The sequence below is a fragment of the Ips typographus genome, linkage group LG1 (genome assembly GCF_016097725.1).
Source record: "Ips typographus isolate SLU linkage group LG1, UJ_Ityp_2.0, whole genome shotgun sequence".
Lineage (NCBI taxonomy): Eukaryota > Metazoa > Arthropoda > Insecta > Coleoptera > Curculionidae > Ips > Ips typographus.
This window is the reverse complement of record NC_138422.1, coordinates 20,455,890-20,480,611: the sequence shown is the minus strand read 5'-3', so window position 1 is coordinate 20,480,611 and position 24,722 is coordinate 20,455,890. Positions and strand designations below refer to the sequence as shown.

The following is a 24,722-nucleotide window of genomic DNA, read 5'->3' as shown; positions in this document are numbered from 1 at the left end:
GTTAAAACCAAATACAACATTGCTTTTTTATGCAAGCTAAAAAAGTGTCCCAATAATGTCACTGAGCAGTTATGAACCAAAAAGAAAATCAGTCAATTCGCGTTTTTCTACGATATCTCAAAAACCATAAGTCCGCTCACTAATTTGAAGCCGGATCTAAAATTAGGATTAGACTCTCCAAAATGTAACCTTTTTTGTAGCAGTAACTGTTTCAGAAACGCCGAAATGTAGATACTGTTCTCGCGGACTGAGTTTACCCGTGCGTCATCTCCCTTTGATTTAGAAGTAGACATGCATTATTGACTTCATCCTTGTCTAGTGTTCATTTTCAGAAAGGGTAAATATCTAAGTGAATGTCTTCCAAAAAAAAACATTTACTGATTAGCGCTTCTATTTCAGTCATTGTCAGTTTGAAAACCATCGAAATTTATTTGATTTGTTTACTATTAATTATTTTCCGTTTCTTTGTGTTGTTAATCATTTATAAAGTTTCCTATTTACCACACCACCACAGTTCTTTTAAGCTATTTTTCTACGCTTTTAACATTCTGTAAGTACTTTCATAATATTATTATTTTTTTTTATGTCGGCTGTTACGATTTAACCAAAATTGGCACAATTACTAATTTATTTTGAAAAAAAAGTGGGAGTGTCTATTATGGTTTTTATTTAGCTATTTGGTTTTTCGTAAATTCGGAATTACTTACAATTACAGTATTTTTTTAGAAAATGCCTGGAAAAATTCTCCACAGACCTGCTCAGCAGTTAATTTTTAACCTTTGTGAATATTGTGAATTGGAAAAAACCAATGGAGGACATTTAGAAGCTTTATCATCTGTTCAGGAAGAAAATAAGAAATTTTAAGACCTTACATATTCTTACTGATGTATTTTTTTTTGATACTAGAAGGTTGCAGCTGCTTTGAAAATTTCCCGCAAAACTGTTTATTCGATTCGCAAAAAGCAAGCAAGTAATCTTATGATTTCCTCACCTAGAAAACGTAAATCTGAAAGCATTAAAATGGATGTTCGAAATACATTATATGATATGTACAACGATAGTATGTTAATAATAGTAAAATATATCTACTTTTGTAATAAACATCTATTAACATTTCATTGTTTCCAGAGACTGAGATTTTTGGGTTGCATTATAGATTTTTCATAAAAATGTCTTCAAACATATTAATAATAAAGTCATAGAAAAAATAAAATAAGCGTCTAAAATGTTTTCCAGCGGGTTTAAAATAAAATAAGTGGATTGCAACCTGAAAATGAGATATGAGATACTACAGCATCACTCAGAATGTCTTATTGAATTTTTAATTTGTTGTATTTATTTTAGAGAAACATGTAACCAGCCAGAACCTAAATCAAGAGCTTAAAGTTAAAGAAATACTACATATTGGTGATACATCACTGCGAATTTTGGTAAATAAATTAGGTTTCAAATTTAGACGGAATTCTATGATCCAAACGGAGACTTCTCATAAATAAAAAATGTTATTTCGGTCAAGATATTTTTGATTTGCTTTGGTATAAGGTTGTTTTAGTGCAAATTTGCAGCCAAAGATCTGTACTTTCTGACTAACAATACACGCAAAATTTTAAACGTAACGAAGCTTTAGACACGCCCTTTTCTATAATATGAACACAACAAGTTTGTTGACGAAAACTTGATTTGATTCATATGATTATAAATGACGTAGCCTTCGTGACGCACGGGTAAACTCACTCCGCGAGAACAGTAGGTAATCAAATTTGGGACACATTTGTAATTATACTGTATAAGATTTTGGTTTATTGAAAATCAATCCCAGTCTACTGACGAAGTTTCACCATATTATAACTCATCAAAGTGGCTATAAAAGCTTGATAACCAACCAACATGTTTCAGAACAACAATATCATACAATTTACTCACTTCGACAATAGGCTCCACCAAAACTCTCTGAAAAACGTGACGCATTGCATCCTGTAGCAGTTGCGCGTCCCACATCAACACAGAACCATCAACCGGTTTTTCAGTGAGTGTCCTCAAGGTTGCCAATGTCGCTTTCCTTACCGAAGACGTACCATGCGACAAAAAAGGCCACAAGCGCGGAACCACGTCATTTAAGGGTTGAATGGGTAAGAGAGACTGAACTTGCGGCAAATTTAGAACGGCAGCCAAAAGCCCCATAAAACTATTGCATGCAGCCGCTAATTCATCTTGTTCAGAGAGCAAATCCCATAATTTTGTAATGACCTAAAAACAAATATTTAGTTGCCTATAACTAACACTTTAACCAGCAAGACTACTCACTTGCGGAACAGAACCCAAAACTAGTTCAGTTAATTTTGCCGCTACTGGAATTAGCGAAGATGCTGCTACAGCACTCACATCATCCACATCATCGGATAATCCTGTACCAATTTAAACAATTAAAAAAAAAATAGTGTTAAGTCATTTTAACTGACCTTGTAAAATATATGGGAAAGCTTTAGGTAGTAATTCATCAATTAAGTCGTCCCTCACTGCAAACAAATACTTTAACCCCAACAAACCGCCATGCCTCGCCTCCCAGTCTTGATGGCCCAGTAATTTAATGAGAACATCCAAAACTTTTTTGCAACAACCAGAGTCCATTAGTTTTATAACAGCGCATAAGGCTTGCGCACCTGTTTCTCGTACTGGTGCGACCACAGCGTCTGATACAAAGTCGCCAAATCTGTCTAGCGCCAAGACACACAACAGCCGAATCGACATATCCTCTAACCAAATTTGATGATACGTTTCCATCTAAAAAAGAAAATCGTAAAAATTTAGTATCCAAGTACCAGTGATTTTGTAAAAGTATATACCTACAGGGAGTTTTTTTTAACGCGCAACATAGGATTTCACGTGTTAAATTTTTAAGCACATGTCAGACCATGTTATTTTGGAACAACAAGTATAAAACGTTTACCAATTCGGCCTAAAAAGTGATTAAAAACTTGCAAAATAGCTATTTATGTAACCAGTTACGAAAAGATCGATTTTGTGTAACGCATGAATATTTGTAGGGCGAGCGCAGCGAGGTCCTACAATTTGAATGAGTTACACAATAAGACATTTTCGAAACGTGTTGCATACATCATTTTTTCTAATTTTGACCAAAAACCGGTAAAAACTATCTTTTAAAGTGATTTAACACAAATATTCACTTTCATAGCACCTTGTATAAACAGTGACAACGACATGTTATGATGGATGTCGCCCATATGTTTCTACGGAAATGCATAAAAACAGGGAGTGATGAAATGAACATTTCATAACTAGTTACATAAAGTATCACTTTATGTAACTAGTTACATAAAGTAAAACGTTTTGTCACTCTAATCAGTTTTGAAAAGTGTCACTTTATATGTCATAATTAGAAAAAGATTATTTTTTGCAAGTTTTTAATGACTTTTTAGGCCGAATTGGTAAACTTACAGGGTACGAAACAGCCACCCGTCAAGTTTTATACTTGTAGTTCTAAAATAACATGGTCTGACATTTGCTTAAAAAATTAACACGTGAAATCCTATGTTGCGAGTTAAAAAAAACGCACTGTATACCAATACGGTGCTAATACAGTGCGTTTTTTTTAACGCGCAACATAGGATTTTACCTGTTACATTTTTAAGCCCCTGTTAGACCATGTTATTTTGTAACTACAGGTCTAAAACTTGACGGGTGTGTTTTTAGTACCCTGAAGCTTAAGTAAGTCTACCAATTTGGTCTAAAAAGTAATTGAAAACTGGCAAAAAATCATTTTTTTTTCGAAAAGATTTTCCTGTTTTATACTCCCTGTATGCATGGTTGTTTTTTGTTGTTTTTCATACTGACAGGGCAGGTAGCAGGTAGAAAGAGATATTTTGACTGCATCACGACCCGACATCTTTTGAACGTCAAAAGGGCATTTTATGATTATTTGGGATACTGGTTGGCTTCATACGGAGGTCACTTTGAACAATTCATTTATAAAAATACTTCTTTTGTTCTTAATTTTCTTGATATAAAGTTATTGATCACCCTGTTTTACTTTCTACGCCAAATTTTACCTACTACCTGCCGTGCCAGTATCAAAAACAACAAGCACCTATCATACTATACATACAGGGAGTATGGAAAGATAAAATCTTTTCGAAAAATAATGATTTTTTGCAAGTTTTTCATCACTTTATAGGCCGAATTGGTAAACTTACTTAAGCTTCAGGGTACGAAACAGCCACCCGTCAAGTTTTATACTTGTAGTTCTAAAATAACATGGTCTGACATGTGCTTAAAAATTTAACACGTGAAATCCTATGTTGCGCGTTAAAAAAAACGCACTGTATATGTCATATATACAGTGTGTTCCAAATTGCTTCTAGATGTATTGGGATCTCGAAAACGGTAAGAGCTACAGAGTCGATTTAATGGGGAAAGTTTTAGAGAATTTTATGTGAAACCTATTTCCGGTTTCCAAATTAAATTATCTTTCTCCGTTTTCCGGAAAATTGGGAAAACCGTCAGAGGCTGCCTTTTAAACACTCTTTAACAAAGCCAAAGAGAGTTTTGAAACTAAGACATTATTAAGGCACTTTTTTACGTAGAACACGATGACGTAATTAGAAAAATCTATCGTCATTGGTTTCCGAGATATGGAGGACGCCATCTTGAAGGCGACCATAAGAATTTACAAAGTTATCATCCATATCTCGGAAACCAGTGACGATAGATTTTTTCTAATTACGTCATCGTGTTCTACGTAAAAAAGTGCCTTAATAATGTCTTAGTTTCAAAACTCTCTTTGGCTTTGTTAAAGAGTGTATAAAATGCAGCCTCTGACGTTTTCCCAATTTTTCGGAAAACGGAGATAATTTAATTTGGAAACCGGAAATAAGTTTCACATAAAATTCTCTAAAACTTTCCCCCATTTAACCGACTCTGTAGCTCTTACGGTTACAGATATCCCAATACATGTGGAACCAATTTGGGACACACTGTATGTTATATATAGGTATTTGTTTCATCTTACTACAACCGAACACAGTAAGTTTCCTTTACCATTCAATTTGAGTGTTTTGTAATTCGAAGGTGTTGTATTAATTATTTAGAAGAATTTATGATATCTTTAATAAAGTTTTCGAATGGTCAAAAATGCAAAATATTCGGCATCCTCATCAATTGAAAAAAATGTTTGTTGCCGTCTTTACTCTTTGGTTAGTCTTATGTGGTCTTACATTCATAATTGGAATATGTAAATCTATTAATGGCCAGGGTCAGAATGCCACAGATGGTGTAAAAATGTAAACAATGCCTATGTCTTTTCTTTGTTCGTACGTGAACGCGAAGACCGGGGTACGGTAAGAGATGGATAGAACGCAACTCCACAACGTAGAAAGAGAGGGGTAGAAAAAAGTATGTTGGGCATTTCCCTAACAGCCTGCCATTAAGAGATATAGGTATAGTATAGCTGCATCTATACCTTTACAAAATCACTGTCAAGTCCATATCGACGCTACCTACTACACTATTTATTTACATTACACATGTAATTCTGAACAATGAGCATAATAAATTGGAATTTCTGAAGATTAAGATTTTGTGATATATATGGACTTCAAGCGGTTTTGGAGAAATTAAATTTTTATTAAACCTCATTATCCTGTAAGTAAGCAGTTACTGTACAAAATGTCGCTAAAGTTTTGGAAAATCGACCAAGTATTTTACCAGAAACATTTTCCTCAAAAACTTTTTATTTAAGCAAAATAAATTATAGATCAAAAACGGAGTACTCAAAAATGAAATAATACATAGAGAGTGATTTAGTTGAAATTCAAATTAGTTTCTGTCACTTGAAACTTAACTAAACCAAATTTCAGCAAAAACGGCTATTTTTTACACACTGTATCCCTTGAATTACCATCTTTCAAAGTAATAAAATGGAGTAAAATAAATTGATAAATTTACCATTACCATGACCAAATTTACCAATTTACCATTTCAGAAAGTAGTCAGTTACCTAAAAGTAAGTTGAGCTGCAAGTTTTATCTGCATCCATGAATTTAAACACTACATACAAGGTGGCGTAATAGTGTAACAAAGTCCCATATTGATATATTGATATTGATTTAAAAAAAATGCATATGAACGTTGTATGTATCACGATATAATTTTACAACATAAAAGTGTGTCGTAAGTGCGGGGCAGAAATGTCTTTTTTTTTTAAGAAACCCTGTATATTTTTACATATTTGGATTCCTTCCACATCATTAAAAAGGCTAAACTACGCTTACAATGTGAAGGTGGACACTTTGAACAAGTATTGTAAACAGTTTTTTCCACAGTAATAGTAATTTTTTTGTTAAATAAAGTTTCCGACACAGTAACACTAATAAATTTAAAAAAATCATATCTTGGCAAGGAAGCATTTACGAACCCATTTTTTTACGACACCTAAAAAACATGTAGTGAAATTTTTTCCCTTACCTCACGGGACACCCTGCATTTTCCGATAGTTTAAGTTTGATATTTTAGATCTTGGCATTTATTTTGCTTAGCAGACGTCTTTTTTTAAAATAACAGGATTAACCTCTACAAACTTATATGTTGTATACACCGTTGAACAGGTAAAAATCAACAGAATTAAATGACGTAAAAATATGTAAGGTGTTCCATTTAAAAAAATGTAACTTCCTGTCATGTCAGAAACTAAACGTAATAGGAAAAAACTGACTACGGCATTGGATCCTACATGAAAACTTCTACCGGGAACCGTTTTTCCTTTTTTGATAACTTTAATAGAAAATGAAATACAGGAGGGGTTCAAAAATAACCAATTTTCAAAAACACCGACAATCCCTATGTAGATGCATCCAAATGAGCGGACATACATTGAAATTTTTGCGAAACCACTGGTGAAAACCATCAATAAAACCAAAACAATTTGGAATTGGTGCTCCTTTTGCTTAAACTGCGTCGGCATAAAGTCTAAACCTTTCCAGATTAAGCCATTGCAGGTTTGTTAAGTTTGATAATAAATGTCTAAAATTATTATGTGTGGTTTCCTACTTAATCAATTATTTTTGATAAAGCTGGTGCTGATCTGCCAAACAAGCGTTTCAAATCAGTGTGCTTGGGTAAGCAAGTCTCCGTAAGAGAATGCAATGGGCTGTACTTTGATGTGTAGTAGCTGTCGATAATTATTGGGGATTCTCAGTGTTTGAGCCAGTCTTGGATTATCACCTTTTTTTAAAGCGAATATACCTTTTACATTCTTCTTCAAATGCGTTTTCTAAATCAAATATTGCATACAATTCAGTCCTATTCTTATTCCAACTTGGATTTAAAACTTTCAGTAATAAAAATTATCCAGATCACTATCTGAATCAGAGGATTGAGACAAAACAATATTTTCATTAACCATTTGGACCAATTTGTTTAAATAAAAAATTTATTAAAAATAAAGTTTAAGGTTGTTTCGATATTTGTTTTTAACCTTGCTTACCAGTGCTTATCGTCTCGTAACGTTAGCGGCTATCGTTCTAAAAAACCGGAACGAAAACTATTTTGAAATTTGTGAAATATCGTTTAAGTTATATGGTTGCCGATCGTTTGTCTGTGCGTTTCCGAAAACTGTCTATTATAGTATATTTTTTATACTATGCTATAACAATATGCAAACTTTGAGAAAAATGAAATCGGTAGTTTTCGAGATATTTGCAATATTCCAGACTTTTAAGACACCTGGTATATTTAATTTTATGCGAAATATATATTTTTACGTGACTCAAATTTTAGCCGACAGTCGGTTTTCAGGTCAGCGCCAAAAGTTATATTACCTCCATAAAACAATCGCTCACTGCAGTCTGTTACAATCGCGTCACCAACTTAAATTGCGTTCTTACCAAAGGAATAGTAAAACCATCTTTTTAACGATTAATTTTATGACGTCATTAGTTGTTATGCCCTCCTTAACTGTCGGCTGATTTATGATTGGCATGTTTATCGGCAAAAAAGGGCATTTTAATTTTACCTGTGTCCATACAGCTATGTTACGGGATACGTATTTTATCTAAGATTACCATCATACAACAACAACTAACAACAATACGTTATCAAATAAGTAACCTTGTTTGTTAATTTCATATCACGCCTAATTACTCGATGGACACTACTATTGATAAAAAAAAAATGGTTCAATATTTTTTAAAACAAAAGTTTCCCTTTACGTATTTGCGACTATACGTTGATTTAATTGAAAAACTTTTTAAATAAAACTCATAGAGCTTATTTTCGACGGCTATCAACTTGTAAACGAATTTTAAATGTTGCTAATAGTCAACGAAAAGGTATAGAGGGAAATTTGTCTGGACTTTGGAGGTAAACAGTCCCCGCCAGACGGATGGATAAGTGGTTTTAAAAGTCTCACTTTCAGGTTTTTTGTTTAATCTCGAAAACTGTGTGATCTACCGTAATGACCACAGAATAAAAATTGATTAGATTTGCTACAAGTTTCACTCAGTCAAGTTTTTCGATATATTTTATGGTTTTCGAGATATCCGCTCTTAAATGTCTGTAAGCCTCACAGACGCCACGCGACTAACCGCGACTTTCTAGAGCAAATATTTTTAAAACTATACAAGATACCAAAAAGCTTATTCAGCTTTTATGTGTATAGAAGGTCTATGTCGGTAGTAACCCCCAGGTTTCAAAACTACTGACTGAAATGGCGTTTGAATGCATTTCTGAGTTTCTTTCATTTTCGAAAGGATTTATCACAGTTTGACTATACGTTTCAGCATTTTATTTACTGGATATACAGCAAATTTAAGGGCTGTAGCTCGCAGACTTCTAATATACTGACTGAAATTGGGTTTTATTACATTTCAACTGACAATCTTTAATTTTTGATGGTATTAACCACTGGCCGCATTCATAAGAACACATCGATTAGCAATCGCTAGACAATTTTCTTATGAATGCACTGAAACAAATCGATTACTCATCGAAAAAGCATTACTTAAACGTCATTTTGCTCATCGAACTCAAAATCCGATTTTTCGATTCCTAATCGATTTGTTCTTATGCATGCGGCCACTGTTTGAGAAAAATTGAGGTTTGTTTATTGAGAAAATACAGTACGTCTCTGGAACACTCAATTCTAACTTTCCTTCATTTTCAAAAGGATTTATCACAATGTGAGTTGTTTATATTTAACTAAGAGTTGTTTATGAAAATTTTTTTATACGTTCCTGCATTTTATGATCAATTTACTGACTAGAAAGCAAATTTCAGGGCTGAAACTACCAGATTTCGAAAATACTAACTGAAATAATTGTGTTTCTCATTGCGTTTTAACTGTCAATACTTCCTTTATGATGGTATTTATCACAGTTTCAGTAAAGTAAGGTTAGTTTATGAAAAAATACTGTACGCGTCTGGATTTTATGGCCACTTTACTGGTTACACAGCAAATTTGAGTGCCGTAACGCTCAGATTCCGAAAATACTAACTGAAATGGCATTTCATTGCATTTCTAAATGCCCTTCATTTTTAGAAAGATGTATCACAGTTTGAGTTGTTTATATTTAACTAATAGTTGTTTATGAAAAAATTCTATTCGTTCCTGCATTTTATGGTCAATTTACTGACAATAAAGCAAATTTCCGCGCTGTAATTACCAGATTTCGAAAATACTAACTGAAATAATTGTGTTTCTCATTGCGTTTTAACTGTCAATACTTCATTTTTGATGGTATTTATCACAGCTTAAGTGAAGTAAAGTTTGTTTATGGAAAAAGTGCAACGCGTCCCTAGATTTTAAGGTTACTTTACTACCTACACAACAAATGTCAGATTTCAAAAATACTGACAAAGATGATTTACACACAAAACTTTTCGTATTTTCTGATGCGTTTTGCGTAAAAAATACCAAACTTAAAGCAATTAAAACATGAGTGATATCTCAAAAAACGCTCTGCAACTGTCATTTAGGAGGTTTTCAAATCATGTTTTTTGCTGAATTTATTTAACGTTACTTGGATTATCTCGATTTTGGCTTGATTTTCAATAGGATTTAATGAGTTTTGCTCAAAACTGATATTACCAGTTGTTTTATCTCACTCAAATAATCAAAAACTTATGTTGAAGTATATTTTAGAAGAAAACAATCCGCTTTTGTCTGATTGCTCCTGACTGTTGATCATGGATTCGTTTTGTTTGCCAAGCATGATAACAAGCCTGTTCATTAATTGCAAAATATCTATTTTGTGTTTGAGGTGGTTATGGAAATAACAAAACAATAACCTTATGGACATTATCAGAGCTATTTATTAAAGTTTTAACCAAACCAGTTTTCAGAAGTTTCTAGAATAGTATCAGACCTGTTTCAAACTTTGTGTTTTACTCAAATGTTTTGAAATAAATGCCTTTTGTCTTTGTCATGTTTTTGTTTTAGTAAGGTACTACTACCTGCCAAAGAAAAGTAGGAAAGGCCTGAAACATTATACCTACGCTACGGGCAAGCGGAGAGTAGCGGAGAGTAGCGGTGATGTAGACCAATCCGATTGGTCGCCTGAACGCGATGAACGCATAGAGCATGCGTCAACAGTCGGATCTTCATGACGGATTGCTGCAGAAGCAAACCTTATAGTGCAGAGCGTCAGACCTCAGTTTTAGTTCTTCCTTCCTCTTGACAAGTTGTCTAACGATTGACAAAATGTCTAACGATTCAGTCGACAACACTAAGACCGCTCAGACCGAGGAGCCGCAAGGCCCCAAGACCGAAGAGCCGCAAGGCCCCAAGACCGAGGAGCCGCAAGGCCCCAAGACCGAGGACGGCAAGACCGAGTCAGCGAAAAAAAATGAGGAGTTATATACTCCACGATTACCTAAGAACCGCAGGCGATATCAGCGAATCAGCAATCTCAGAAGACGCACACTGTTTATCAACAATCAGTACGAGGAAATTCCTAGTAGTAGCAGGGACTCCATGTCCGCGTCGTCAAGCAATGCAGAATTCAAGGTATGTTGTAGTTATAATTACTTATTTGTGTAGTTTTTTAATAGCCTCGGCATACTTTATTTATTTCAAATTATAATTGAGCATGATTAAATGGTCATAATGTCAAAGTTTTCGATTTTTTGGAATGCATTAACATACTCTGTTCAGCGACTTTTGCCACAGTCACCGGCAAAAAACGTTTCGGTAATTAAATGTGATATTTGATTGACTGTCAAAATTATTATAGTTTTAGGTCATAACTTAAGGCAGGGCCTACAATAAATTATATATTAAGATGGTGTTGTACTTATACAGCATTAGCTTAAAATTAGAATTTTGATTGGTGTAAAATACAAAAAATAATGATTTTATTACCTTTATCGTGAACATAGATGTTTGCATATTTTCTTTCGTTGTTTACGTTTTTTTTTTCACTTTTTGCTTCTAGACTTGTTTATTTTCACTCTACAGGGTGTCCATTTTTCGACGCTTTTTTCGGGTATCTCAAAAAGTACAAATGCTGGAACAAAACTGTTTCCGGTTTACCGTCTTACTTTTTTGTGAAACAAACGATGGTGCAAACAGAACTTTAATGGCTTTCTTGGTTTTCGAACTACACAATGATTTTAAACACTATTTTTTACCGCAATTTTTTAACTTATCGGAAAGATAAAAACGGGTTTCTGTACAGAATTTGCCGTAAAATCCAGTGGCGTGCTCAATTTTTTTTCTAAAGTTAATATTTTTACAGTTATGAACACCAATGGAACCCCCTGTATATTTTTTGATAAATAAATCACCCTTCTTTAGAGCTTTCTAACAACCTATATATGTTGGTATTTAACTGTAGCCGGTCATCCGTAAAACGCCAAAATCCGAATATTGTGCCTATTTATATTAACGACACAGTGGTAAAAAAATAAAATAGAAATTTGACTTTCGGTTTTTATCGGATATCTCCGGATGTAATTAAAATTTTTTTAAATTTTTTTTACCAAATTATTAAGCAATAAAATGCGCAACTTTGCCTCCATTTAACTAAAACTATCAACTATAGTTTCTGAGATAGCAATGCTTATGCATCGAATTTATAACACCCTGTATAGATTATTAGAAAGCTCTAAAAATTGGCAATTTATTTATCAAAAAATATACAGAAGGTTCCATTAAAAAAAAACGGAGTTTGACTCATTTAACTCTGAAAATATCGTCTACAGAAAAAAAAACTGAGTACGCCACTGAATCTACGGAAATTTCTCTAAAGAAACCCGTTTTTATCTTTCCGATAGGTCAAAAACGCTGGTGAAAACTACGAGTGGGTCCCAAAATGCAAAGTTTTCAAAATCACCCTGTACCTCGAAAACCAAGAGGATCACAAAAGTTTTGTTTGCACCATCGTTTGTTTCATACAAAAGTAGGACAGTAAACTGGAGACAGTTTTGTTCCAGCATTTGTAGTTTTTGAGATACCCGGAGTACTTAATATAATTCACAGTGATATCTACCCCAGAAATAGTTATTTATACAAATGTTTATTCACAAAAAGATCAAAAGCGATACGTTTAGTGTCATATTTTTAAATATAAAATTTAAAAATAAAAATAAAAATTTTTGTTTTTTATAAAATTTATTTATAGTCATTGTTTTTCAAGTAACAGTGTATTATTTTTAAATGAAGGTATAATTTGTTTTTGCGTCACTAAAAAGACAGTTTTTTTTCTTTAAAATGAGCTATTACAAGTTTAATTTGTTTTTAGAAAAATCTCTATTTTTACAAACTAATTAAACAAACTCTTCTATATTTTGACAATATTGAACTCGATTATCGAATTATTGTAGTTTGCCATATTTGTTCGTCAGAGGGCTGTATTAGTTATTTAGCTAACAAGTACGGAAAGTGGTACTTTCCCGCACGACACCGCAGTTGTCCGAACGACGCAAAGTAGAGTTAATGTGTGGGAAAAACGGTTTCCGCACGTGTTAAGTACAAAATGACGAGCATCCATTTTCATCACATTAAATGAAAATTTACAGTAAAATTACTAAAATGAAATATATGCGGTGTTGTAAAATACATGTAAAAATGAATTTCACTGAACGAGCCACTGTAATTTTTTTTTTTCCACAGGCCAGTGGCAGTTCACGCCTACAGGATCCAAGGACAAATGATAAGGCTCCTTCAAGGTTTGTTCAACTATAAATATTCATTTGTATGTTTTTTTTACAAATTATTTATACTCGCTAGAATTTGGAGACCTTGGGAATAGAAGTGTTGGAGAATAACCCCAGCAGGATGGTGCGTCCAGATGAAAAAGGCCGCAGGCAATGATTGGTATCGAGTTCGGCAATACCGAAAAAAACCAATTGTTGTTAGAGGACGAACGAAACCATTCTTGTTAGAGGACGAACGAAACCAAATTTGAAAGGAGGCCTTTATCCAAAGGGTGGGAAACCGTTAAAACAGTATATAATTAATAAATTGTATCAAACAAATTTTGGTTTTTCATTATGACAGCAGCAAATGTTTAATTTAAAAACTTGAAGTACCTAACTTATACACTGGGCATAATTTTTTGACAAGTTTGGTACATCATTAGTTTTCGGAGGTCTTTAGCTACTAAAACACGAAATAAAAAGTTCAGGTCCGAATTTGAAAAATTGAAATTGTCGGAATCTCAAAAACGAAAAGTCAAAGCTAAAAAAATAATTATTTAGTATTAAAAATAGGACAAAAACGTATCATCACGCGAAAACAGCTCCTACGTCACGAGGCACATTCCGACGGCTAGAATTGCTACTCAGCGAATTCGTAACCCTTCCCAACTTTGACACTTACTTTGTTTATTTCAATCAGGATTTAACCTTAGTCCATAACAGGTGACAGTTTATTTCCTATGATTTTAGAGGATTAAGATTGTATCTAAATCGTAACAAATTATTAAACGTTTTTTTAAATAAAAAAATGCCATTTTTGAGGTTGGAATTTTAAAATTCATTCATATTAATTTTCTTATTTTTTTTATTCATCTTTAGAGGAAGCATGAACTATAAACAAAATTTAAACAAATGACACTGACTTGATTTACGTCAAAACTTTCAATGTCATGTCATTTAATAGGGGAAGTTAGACCGAACTAAAATTAATCCAAATTTTGGACGTTTATTTCACAGTTTGGATTAAGAAATCACAATCCAATCCTCGTAATTTGGAGGATTTCAAGGCGTTTATTTCAAACATGATTTTAAAATAATTCTATGTAAATCCGGATTGGACATGCGAAATAAACATAGTAACTATTAATTCACTATCAATTCTTTGTTGTCTCTGCATCGTAACCTATGTTTTATACTTGAATAATTTTTGTAACGTTTTGATTCTCTTACTAATAAAAAAATTTGCAACTGTATAAGGTGTCACCAAAAATGGGTGAAGAAGAATTGGTAAAAAACTCAATTTAATAATTTATTAGCAGAAAAATAGTTCAAAATTGATGATGTTGACTTTTACCAATTCAAGACTAGACAAAAATCTCCGTATATTTTTATATCCACAAATAAGTTTAATTTGCAGAACAAAATATTTGCAACAAATCCGAGAAAGAATCCTTAAAGATTGAGAAGAAGAAAATATAGGTGTAGTGATTATTAAGTTCCGGTTTTCACCGGTTGAAAAAATACCCCGACAACGCCTTTTTTTATTTTTAAATTTCTTGATATTTCTGGGATTTCTATATAAAAAGAAACAAATTAGGCCACCCTGTACAAATGTCCTAAATCTTAGAATAATCATTTATAAGGACCCGAAGCCTATAAATACTAGCAAAAACCTCCCAAAAATTGTCAGATGTCAGAGGCTTCTTTAATTGTGCTAAACCTTCGAAAAATCGGTTGTAATAACCAAACGCTTTCAAATACTAACGAAAACCTCCTAAAAATAATTATCAGAAGCCTTTTCTTTTCAATTGTCATAACCCTTAAAAAATCGTTTAAAATGGCTAGATGCTCCTAAATCCTATTGAAAACTCCTAAAAATTGTCAGAAGCCTTTAAAAGACTCCTAAACCTTATAAAAATAGATTAAAGTAGTAGTCCATTCTCACTCAGTGGAGCTGTACAAATACAGGGGTAACAGTAACACTCAGTCGCCTCCATAACAATTTTATTGTGGAGACGACTGAGTGATACTTGTACTTATAAAAATAGCTTTTGATAGCCAGGCGCACTTTTAGATACTACAGAAAACCTCCTTACATCTACGAAAATCTTAAAAAAGTGGGTCCTCCCTACGCTACTTACATATTATATCTGAAACTTTTCTTTGTCTAATCATACTTTAATTAATATGTCCTGGGTGCGTATTCTTCAAATGAGGGAAGGGAGTTATCGGGGGCAATACCATAAGAGCTCAGATTTAGCCGGATAATTTTTATGCTTGACTTAGAACACTTTGTTTTTGGTGTAACTACGCGAGACCTGTTGTAACTAAATCACGAGAGCGCAGCTCAGGTGATTTTGCCAAACAGGTCGAGTTTTGTACCATAAAGAAAGTATGAGAAGACAAGCGGAAAAATTATCCTGTTCAAAATCTGAGCTCGAATGGTATTTGATAAGACAATTCCATGAATATAATCAATAATATAATAAGACTGCGACTTTCTTATACTGGCAGAAATACATTTTTCTGGTTCTTTTGATTTTCTGCAGTAGAACTCTATCCGAAGCGAGCCATAACCAAAACAATACGAACAAAAATCAAAATTGACAGTGCCAGCAAAAATCTCAAGGTGAGACATTGCAACAATAGAAGTGTAGTGAAAATCCGTGGAAACGATGAAATCAACAGCAAAATTTATCCGATTTTTTTATCCGCTAGCAAACTCTCTTCCTTCCTTATTAGCCGATAGCAAACCGTGTTTTGATGACGTATATATGGCATTTTTTGTACATGAGTGGAATTGTCGGGGGCAATACCACAAGAGCTCAGATTTAGCCGGATAATTTTTGTGCTTGTCTTAGAACACTTTCTTTTTGGTGTAACAGCACGAGACCTGTTGTAACTAAATCACGAGAGCGCAGCTCGAGTGATTTTGCCAAACAGGTCGAGTTTTGTACCATAAAGAAAGTATGAGAAGACAAGCGGAAAAATTATCCTGTTCAAAATCTGAGCTCGAATGGTATTTGATAAGACAATTCCATGAATATAATTAATAATATAATAAGACTGCGACTGCCTTGTGCAGAAATACATTTTTCTGGTTCTTTTGATTTTATGCAGTAGAATTCTATCCGAAGCGAGCCATAACCAAAACAAAACGAACAAACATCAAAATTGACAGTGCCAGCAAAAATCTCAAGGTGAGACATTGCAACAATAAAAGTGTAGTGAAAATCCGTGGAAACGATGAAATCAACAGCAAAATTTATCCGATTTTTTTATCCGCTAGCAAACTCTCTTCCTTCCTTATTAGCCGATAGCAAACCGTGTTTTGATGACGTATATATGGCATTTTTTGTACATGAGTGGAATTGTCAAGAGAAAACTCTGTAGAATGTGACAGGAACCCGTCATTGTCAGCTTTTTCTGTCACATTCTACCAATACTTCTCTTGAGAATTCCGTTCCCTGCTTTCAAGAATTAGGCTACTGCTGTCAACTGAGTGGATCTTGTGCACTCTGACACCATTTAGTGTTGACTCATCTTTTACCTTCAATAATAAATGAGAAACAAGCAAATAGAGAATTAATAAACACACTAAAAAAGACATCACAAGCATCAAACGCGGCCGAATTGAAACTTGCCTTGTGAATCTCACAAGACACTTGAACCGAAATTTGTCGTTTTGGCGCGCTTGGTTTGCATTGATAGATAGATAGATATTAATGTGCCTTATTCTGAATACCAAAATCGATATGACAATTTGCTACTAGCATGTAAAAATGGTGTAGTGCAAAACTTAAATACCTGCGAAGATGGTAAGTATGCAGCTCTTCCAGCGCCCCTACCATGAAGGCTCAGAATTTCTCGTAGCGCAGTTGCCGCTCCATGCCTGGTTTCCCAACTGGAGTTGAAAAGATCTTGAGTTAGTTGGTCACAAAACCAATCCAGGGGCCAATCACTATCACCAGTTTCCATTTCTGTAATAGTTATATATTAATACATTGATAAAAAATACAAAATAATATAAAGCAATAATAGCTGTACCACACGACGATGTACTCTCTTCCTTAACCTCGATTTTGATTTTCTTCTCCACATCATCCATACCATTGTGTGTATTGTTATCGTCAGTATCGCGTGATTTTTGTTTATTTCCTGCCTGTCTGGCTTTTCGTTTAGCTCTATTCATTTCTCTACAGCTTAAACCTTCACTTCCTATTACTTCTTCGATTGGTCTCTACAAATATACTTTAAATCTAGCCAAACTGGATGAAATTCTATAACACAAACCTTCAAATTACTGCATACTCGATCCGCACATTCCGGTTTTTCCATATTTGCAATCAAATCATCATTAGAAAATAAAGAAGAAGTGTCCATACCAAACTTAGCTGCCACATCTAAACCTAGTTTACAGTTTAGTAACTGTCTTTGCCTAGCCATTTTTTCTTTCGAGTCTAAGCCTGTATCAATAATTTACATTTACGATCTCAGCAATTTGAGACATTAATGAACTTTACCTAATGCTGAATCGTCTTCAAGATCGAACTCTTTGCCTTCTGATGCCATTAAATGCGAACTGTTGGCCAATACACGAGATATATCAAACTGATCAAACCTAAGGCGTCCTCCAGCACATGCCACTCCTGAACAATCCATCTCTTCTAAAAGATCAATTTAATATTATTAAATTATTGTGCTTTAACAAACTTTCAGTCAATTAATAGTTATTCACGTATAAAGGGCTGAAAAAAGTAAGATTATGACCGCGGCCAAAGTTGAGTTTTTATTTGTTACAGATGTAGTCTTTCTTATTAGAAGTATCAAGGTGAAGGCAGATTTAAATTATAGACAATACTGCAGGGATAGTTTTTTGGATCTGAAATTTTAATCATGCCTTGTGAATACATTTTTCAATGTTCACTGTATGTCCCAATAAGCCGTGCACGCGGCTGGTCCTCGTAAACTATACGTAATATGGCTACAAGATTTTTTTTTTATTAGTAAATGTGGCCAAAAGAAAATACTGAAAATAATTTTTACCTTTCCACCGCTAAAGGGCGTTTCGATACCACTAAAACGAAAAATATTCAAAAACTCTGAAAATTGAAATGGAAAGGTATAGTAAAAATCTCATAAAAGTAATCCCCTATTCTCTACGAAGAACTTTCCTATTTAACTTTTTTTTTCTATCTCTTCAAATAAAGTGGTGGGAGTAGTCCAAAGGCTGCTTTGAAATAAATGAAATATCTCGAAAAGGGCTAGTTGTAGAGACTTTGTTTTTGCGGCATTTTAAAGAGCATTTACTGTCCTGTAAAGGGTCCCAAAACAATGTTCCATTTAGTTTTCGGTCTTTCGATAGAGGGCGTTTTTACAAAAATTGCACTTTCATCATAGATATCTCGAAAAAATCAAATGCAATGGTATAGCTTCCTATTACCTATTCCATAAGCAATCAAATTATCTATCGTTGTGTGAAAACTGCAGTACTCATCTCTTTTGTAACACGAGATATTATTGAAAAATCGTTAAGGATAACATTACATTATTAATCAAATTAGAATGCTATAGGTTGCATAGGGTTTGGTTATTATGGCAGTCATTAGAACACGCAATTCCGTTTTGATTCAGACAACAAAAAAAAATATATATTTTTTTCACATCGATAGATAATCTGATTGCTTATGGAATAAGTAGTAGGAAGCTATACCATTGCATTTGATTTTTGATCTTAGATATTTTTGTAAAAACGCCCTCTATCGAAAAGACCGACAACTAAATGGAACATTGTTTTGGGACACTCAACAGGACAGAAAATGTTCTCTAAAATGCCGCAAAAACGAAGTTTCGAGACATTTCATTTCTTTCAATGCAAACTTTGGTCTACTCCCACCGCTTAATTTGAAGAGATAGAAAAAAAAGTTAAATAGGAAAATTCTTCGTAGAGAATAGGGGATTACTTTTAAGAGATTTTAGTATACCTTTCCATTTCAATTTTCAGAGTTTTTGGACATTTTTCATTTTAGTGATATCGAAACGCCCCTTAGCGGGGGATTTAGAAAGCTGAAAATTATTTTCAGTATTTTCTCTTGGCCACATTTACTAATAAAAAAAAATCTTGTAGCCATACTACGTATAGTTTCCGAGAAACAGCCGCATCCACGGCTTATTGGGACACCCTGTACGTATAAAATATCGGCCTGGATGCTGTTTATAGTTTTTATAATTATTGTATGGTAAAAAAGTAATATATGTAATTGAAAATCAATTTTTAAAGGTTAAAATAAGAAATTTATATTAATAAAACAAAAGTAAAATTCAAAAAGTAAAAAAAAACAATACAAAAAATGTATAAATTAATATGACATACATTCAATCATCATCATCATTATATCTTTTTTAGACCATTCCAGAACCCCTGACTTTGACAGATGTCGCCCATATTTACTTTAAGTCTGTCTTTTTGTTTATACCATTAGCATTTATACAAAAAAGTCTAATTTCAAAAATAGTGACAATGGAATTGTGTATATAAATAAATAAGCTGTCAATCAATCAAATAATATTTATTAATGAAGTAGGTACATGCCAAGAGCAATTTTACAAGTCAAGTCAAATATCAAAACAATTTTACAAACTTAAATTAAGAAACAAAAACATATTTTCCATTACAAACACACTTAAAAATCAAGAATTTTCTAGACTTTAGACAGTCACAGAGGTAAAGAACAGTCAAGCACAAGCGTCACTCAAAACACAACAGTGCAATGGCGACGAAACGATCAGCGCAGTAATGCCATGGTCATAGATTATCATGTAAAAAGGTTAAACTTTTAGCTGTTCCAGCCTATAAATACTTGCTTCCATGGAGCTAAAACCTTCTCTTGCAAACTCTTTAGGTTCTCCAAAAAATTATGTGTGCTGATGGTAAAAACCACAGAAAAAAACATTTTTCTGGAGTAGAAAAGAAAACAGCTGGAGAATTACCGGTATTGGCCGATTATCGGTATCGGCCCAAAATTTCATATCGGTCGATCATTAATAAAAAAGGGTTCGAAAGAATCGAATTTCGGAAAATGTCCACACAAGAAAGCGTACTAACAAGTTATTATATAATTCAAAAAAGTGGTAGACCTCTAAAATTTCATATACAATAGCATTTGGAAAATACTTGCAAGCTACGTTTAACAGATAGAACTTTGGTTTAAACCTTTTTTCTTTACCTCTTGAAGTAAGTGGTGAGGGTAAGTCAAAATTTGCTTAAAAGAAACTACTATTGGCGTTTCAAGATAAGAGATACTGCCTCTGGTGATCAGTTTTGAAAACATTTTGGGGCATTCCAGCTGTCATTTCTCCCTTTGTTTACATTGATTTTGGTTAGGAATTTAGCACTGGTTTCATAAATATGAAACGACAGTGTCACGTTAAAGGGTAGCTCAGAGGGAAGAAAACTCAGGATTCCACAGGTAACCCACTTTATTTTGGAAATTTAAGGCAACAGTACAATGTTTTTACCCCCAGATTGCCAAGACGGCATAGCGACTAGACTATTGTCCGAGGGCATTCACCGGGCCGGTAAAGACGCTGTGGTACTAGCAAAGGAAGGTAAGTAGGTACTGCAACTATTGCTGCACGCCCACACTATTTCCTTTGCTAGGGCTGATTCTCCGGTGTGGCACTTGGACACCTAATGCTTTTCGTTACGCAAGAAGCGTACCCAGACTAACCCAGAGATCAGTGATATCCCCGTTGGGAGGACCTCAAAGTTTGGTGAGTTGTACGTGATTCCAAGCTGAATTTATACTCCTGATTTACCAGTCTTGTTTACCTAAGTATAATTGTTAACATCTTGGGGGAAACTAGTGCAACGCTAGTACGGAACATAATGTAATAACTATGTTTAAAATATTATTCATAAAGAAGTTAGGAACGGGTCGTCCGGCTTTAGTTCAACTGGCGCTGCGAGCTTTGGCGAAACGCCAATAACTTCGAAACCAATGAATAAAAAAATATAGCAGAAAGGAGCAATAGCAATCAAAGAGGGGGACAAAAATCGTTCAGTATGGCGGCCGTAAACTGTCAGAAAATCAGTAACGATAATCAATCTGCTGTTGCCCATTATTGACAAATCCACTCGTCAATAATAATTCGACTAATTTGTTTGCAAAAATTAACCTTTATTGGACCGAAAAGCAAAACAAACAAAAACAACAAATCTTTGTGGTTTTTAGCTAACTTCACATACCACCAAATAGGTATAAACAAAACTGTTTTACGACTAACTTCGGAAGTTTCATTCAATTGCGCAGTATGTGAATGTGGGGGACAATGATGGCTACTTCCGTCTCGGTCGCTTAATGCACAAACGGGGTATTTGCTACCTCCTGATTCTTTTTGCTCGAAGTTCGAAACCTTTTGTTGTAGAGGATTGAGTTTGGCACCATTGAAAAAGCAGCTCTGTTCACGAAATACACTATAAATTATTGTCTAAAGTTGTTTCCTTTCGTCGACAGCTGGCGCTTTTACAAAGACCTACTATTTTAGCGTTACAATCAAAAAAATCAAATGCAACACATTGCGTTGATTGATGTCAAAATGAAGAGAACTAAATACTAACGTTAGGCAGCGCAATCGTAATTAATAATTATCAACATCATAAATGTACTAATTCCTTCATAAAACCTTAGTTACTAATAATACGTTAGTTACGAAGGACAACAGGTTCAACATCACATCACATTCATATTACAACGACTTTTCATGAATATTCAAAACGATGTTTTGACAGTTTTCAAACTTAACGGATAGTCCACTGCCTTTGGAGTCCACGATCATATTTATGTCTTCTGAAGGCTGATTAATGGCCGAGTATGCATTCCTTTCCATGTCATCCGGTTTCCTAGGGCTTAATCCAATGCCGGAGACATCGCCGATTTGAATTTTGCGAGCAATGGAAACTTTCTTGGACACACTTTCTTCTAGATACCCTCTAGCAATCTTCGTTGATTCCCATCCACCAAGTTCTTGTAAATCCAATATATCCCCTCCAGCATTAACAAGAAAATTTTCCGAAGATCTTCTAACGCAGTGACCAGTATACACATTAAGATTTTCAAGTGCAAGATACATTTTTTGACGTAGTTACTTAATGAATGCCGCAGGGCTGTACTGTACATTTTCCTTTTCTATATGATAGAAACAATCTTCGGTGAGTAACATGGGCTGACCTTAACATTGCATACTTTTTAAATAAAAGCACAGGATTGACAGGCCCTCAGATACTATCGCGAGCGTCCGTTTCTTGTGGGTTTTGGAGTCGGGAATAGTAACAATCAGCTTGTCCTCTAAAACGTCAACATCTTCCGTGGTCATCTTGCTTAGTTCATTGGTTCGGCAGGCTCCTCCAATTCCAATTAGAAAGGCCACTTTTAACATCAAAGATTTTAATGCGGACAACAAAAATTAAATGACATACAATTTTGTTGATTTTGTTTTCGCATTTTAAACGATTTAATACCGTCTTGGACATTGCTAGGTGACGATACGACAGCCGAATCCACGACTATTATAAATCCAATAATAATCCCGTTACATTAATAGTTATTTTTAATTATTACCCTTTTGTCTTGCGCAGAGCATAATATAACAGTTTTTTAAGCGTGTTATTTGACACATAATGTAAAATCATGTTTATATGACGGATGCATGCCTATTAGCCTATTTAACTGTTTATAAAATGTATCCCGCTCGATAAAGTATAAGCAAAATGCTAAATATTATAAATTGTCGCATATGTCTAACACTGGAGCTGTCATTAAAACATTATACTACATTACTTTAAAGGTTATTAAACCATTAGTTAAATTTAAACATTTGCTTAACTAAAATTCAGCTGACAAATGATGACTCTTTTAAAAAATGAAAGTGTGTTACGAAGACTAATTATTAAAAAAATTTTGTTATTCACATATTCAAAAAAGGACAAGAACTATAATTCAGGATTGTTGAAAATAAAAATTAAATTAGATTTTGATTATTCATGCCACAAAATTTCCTCTATCCGAATTTTGAAGCTATACGCTAATTATTACGAAAATTATTAACTGAAACTAAATTGTATTTTTGACACTCTGTATCTCATTCATTATCCACTTGTAAACTAAGGTAAGTTGAGTTAGATACATATTTATGCCTCAAGAACACTGTGATAGCATTTTTCCACACATTTTTGGGGACACTTTATACAGGTGTGGAAAATCTAAAATTGGCCATAGGAAATCCGTGTAACTGACAGAGAAACATAGATAATTCCATGCGCAAAACAAAGACATAAAACACAGGGAGTCTCAGAAAAACGTAGGTATACTTCGTGCAACTAGTTTATTAAATCCTTAGTGGACCGGTTTCGACCTTTTAGGCCATCATCAGCACTCTAATCTGCCGAGAAAGAGACAGCTTAAAAAGGGGGTGTGCTTGCTGTTGTAAAGTTGGTAAAGGGAAAAAAATTTAAAAACCACTTACTCGTCAGATCGAGACCAACCAACCGGAGACCATCACGCAATCGGCCCCAAAACACATTGAGTGACACTCACAAGACTTCCACGACTTCCACATTAAAACAATATACTTATTTTACAAATTAAAATGTGAGACACTTAAAAATTAAAAGTTAGAAAATAAAAAATTTAAAACTTTAATAAACTGCTCGTCAAAAAGAATGGGACAGCAAAATTTTTGCTCTTTTTTGAGCGGCTGCTTCTTCAAATTGATTTACTTGATTCTAATAATTTTTTTGAGGATTAAAAGGTATTTTCTTCCTCTTTCTTTTGACCTAAATGATCTTTTTGAAAGGTGCCACGGATTCGAGTATACAGAGTGTGACTGAGGTAGGTGTAGTCAAAAAATGAAAAATTCGGTCTAACGCTATTTCTCGCAAAAAAAATTTTTACGTTTTAGAATAGCCTTAATCGAGTCTTGCGGTCAATATCTCTAAACGTTTTCGCCAGTTTGGCGATTAAAAGCCGTTTACAAAATTTATTGCAAAATTTTTAAAATATGGTTACTTTTGATTCTCTTGTTTAAAATTAAACAATTTCTTTAGATCTTTTGTGGAAGAAGAGCGGGATTAGCAAGTTTACACTTAAAACTACCCAATTTAAGTAAAAAACATACACTGCGAGATACAGGGTGACCCAAAAAAAAATTTGAAAAGAAAATCATATGTTTTATCATAAATCTTAGCATGTTCAGTCATTTTAATGGAAAATAATGATATTGGATAGAGAAGCACACTATTTGTTTAGTAATCCAATTCATATCTCTAGACGTTTTCGCTAGTTTGGCGATTAAGGGCCGTTTACAATATGTATTGATTTTTTTTTAAATGTGGTTATTTTTAATTCCCTTGTTTTAAATTTAACAATTTATTTCTTTAGATCTTTTTCGAATGAAATACGAGATTAGAAAAATTACACTTAAAACTACCCAATTTAAGTAAAAACTGCTGCGGAGTTGCAACAAACTGCTGGGGGACCGACAAGGTATTAAGAACAAATGGGTTTGTAGCCCGC

General features: G+C 33.8%; 2 protein-coding genes across 3 annotated transcripts in view; one reads left to right on the top strand and one right to left on the bottom strand.

The window, feature by feature from the left end:
- Hel89B (histone acetyltransferase 1) overlaps positions 1 to 24,722 on the bottom strand; it is an 88,536-nt gene that overhangs the window by 40,628 nt on the left and 23,186 nt on the right. Inside the window, exons 4-10 of one of the 2 annotated variants that reach the window (XM_081993493.1) lie at positions 17,673 to 17,816; positions 17,443 to 17,615; positions 17,197 to 17,389; positions 16,957 to 17,129; positions 2,460 to 2,781; positions 2,305 to 2,405; positions 1,924 to 2,247 (exon numbers count right to left, since the gene is read on the bottom strand). In XM_081993493.1, the coding sequence (XP_081849619.1) occupies positions 1,924 to 2,247; positions 2,305 to 2,405; positions 2,460 to 2,781; positions 16,957 to 17,129; positions 17,197 to 17,389; positions 17,443 to 17,615; positions 17,673 to 17,816 (1,430 nt within the window). Of the gene's footprint in view, positions 1 to 1,923; positions 2,248 to 2,304; positions 2,406 to 2,459; positions 2,782 to 11,371; positions 11,625 to 16,956; positions 17,130 to 17,196; positions 17,390 to 17,442; positions 17,616 to 17,672; positions 17,817 to 24,722 lie in introns of those variants that run through there. The other variant, XM_081993503.1, reaches the window with a different exon arrangement.
- LOC145738650 (uncharacterized) lies at positions 10,489 to 13,488 on the top strand. The gene is made up of 3 exons (XM_081993576.1): positions 10,489 to 11,017; positions 13,124 to 13,179; positions 13,241 to 13,488. The coding sequence occupies exons 1-3, from the start codon at positions 10,712 to 10,714 to the stop codon at positions 13,260 to 13,262; spliced, it is 384 nt and encodes a 127-aa protein (XP_081849702.1). The 5' UTR covers positions 10,489 to 10,711; the 3' UTR covers positions 13,263 to 13,488.

Excerpts from the sequence above, each read along its gene's own strand:
- LOC145738650 (XM_081993576.1), top strand. The coding sequence starts at position 10,712 with ATGTCTAACGATTCAGTCGACAACACTAAGACCGCTCAGACCGAGGAG. Across the intron at positions 11,018-13,123 it reads CAAGCAATGCAGAATTCAAG|GCCAGTGGCAGTTCACGCCT; the intron begins GTATGTTGTAGT and ends TTTTTTCCACAG. Across the intron at positions 13,180-13,240 it reads AATGATAAGGCTCCTTCAAG|AATTTGGAGACCTTGGGAAT; the intron begins GTTTGTTCAACT and ends TATACTCGCTAG.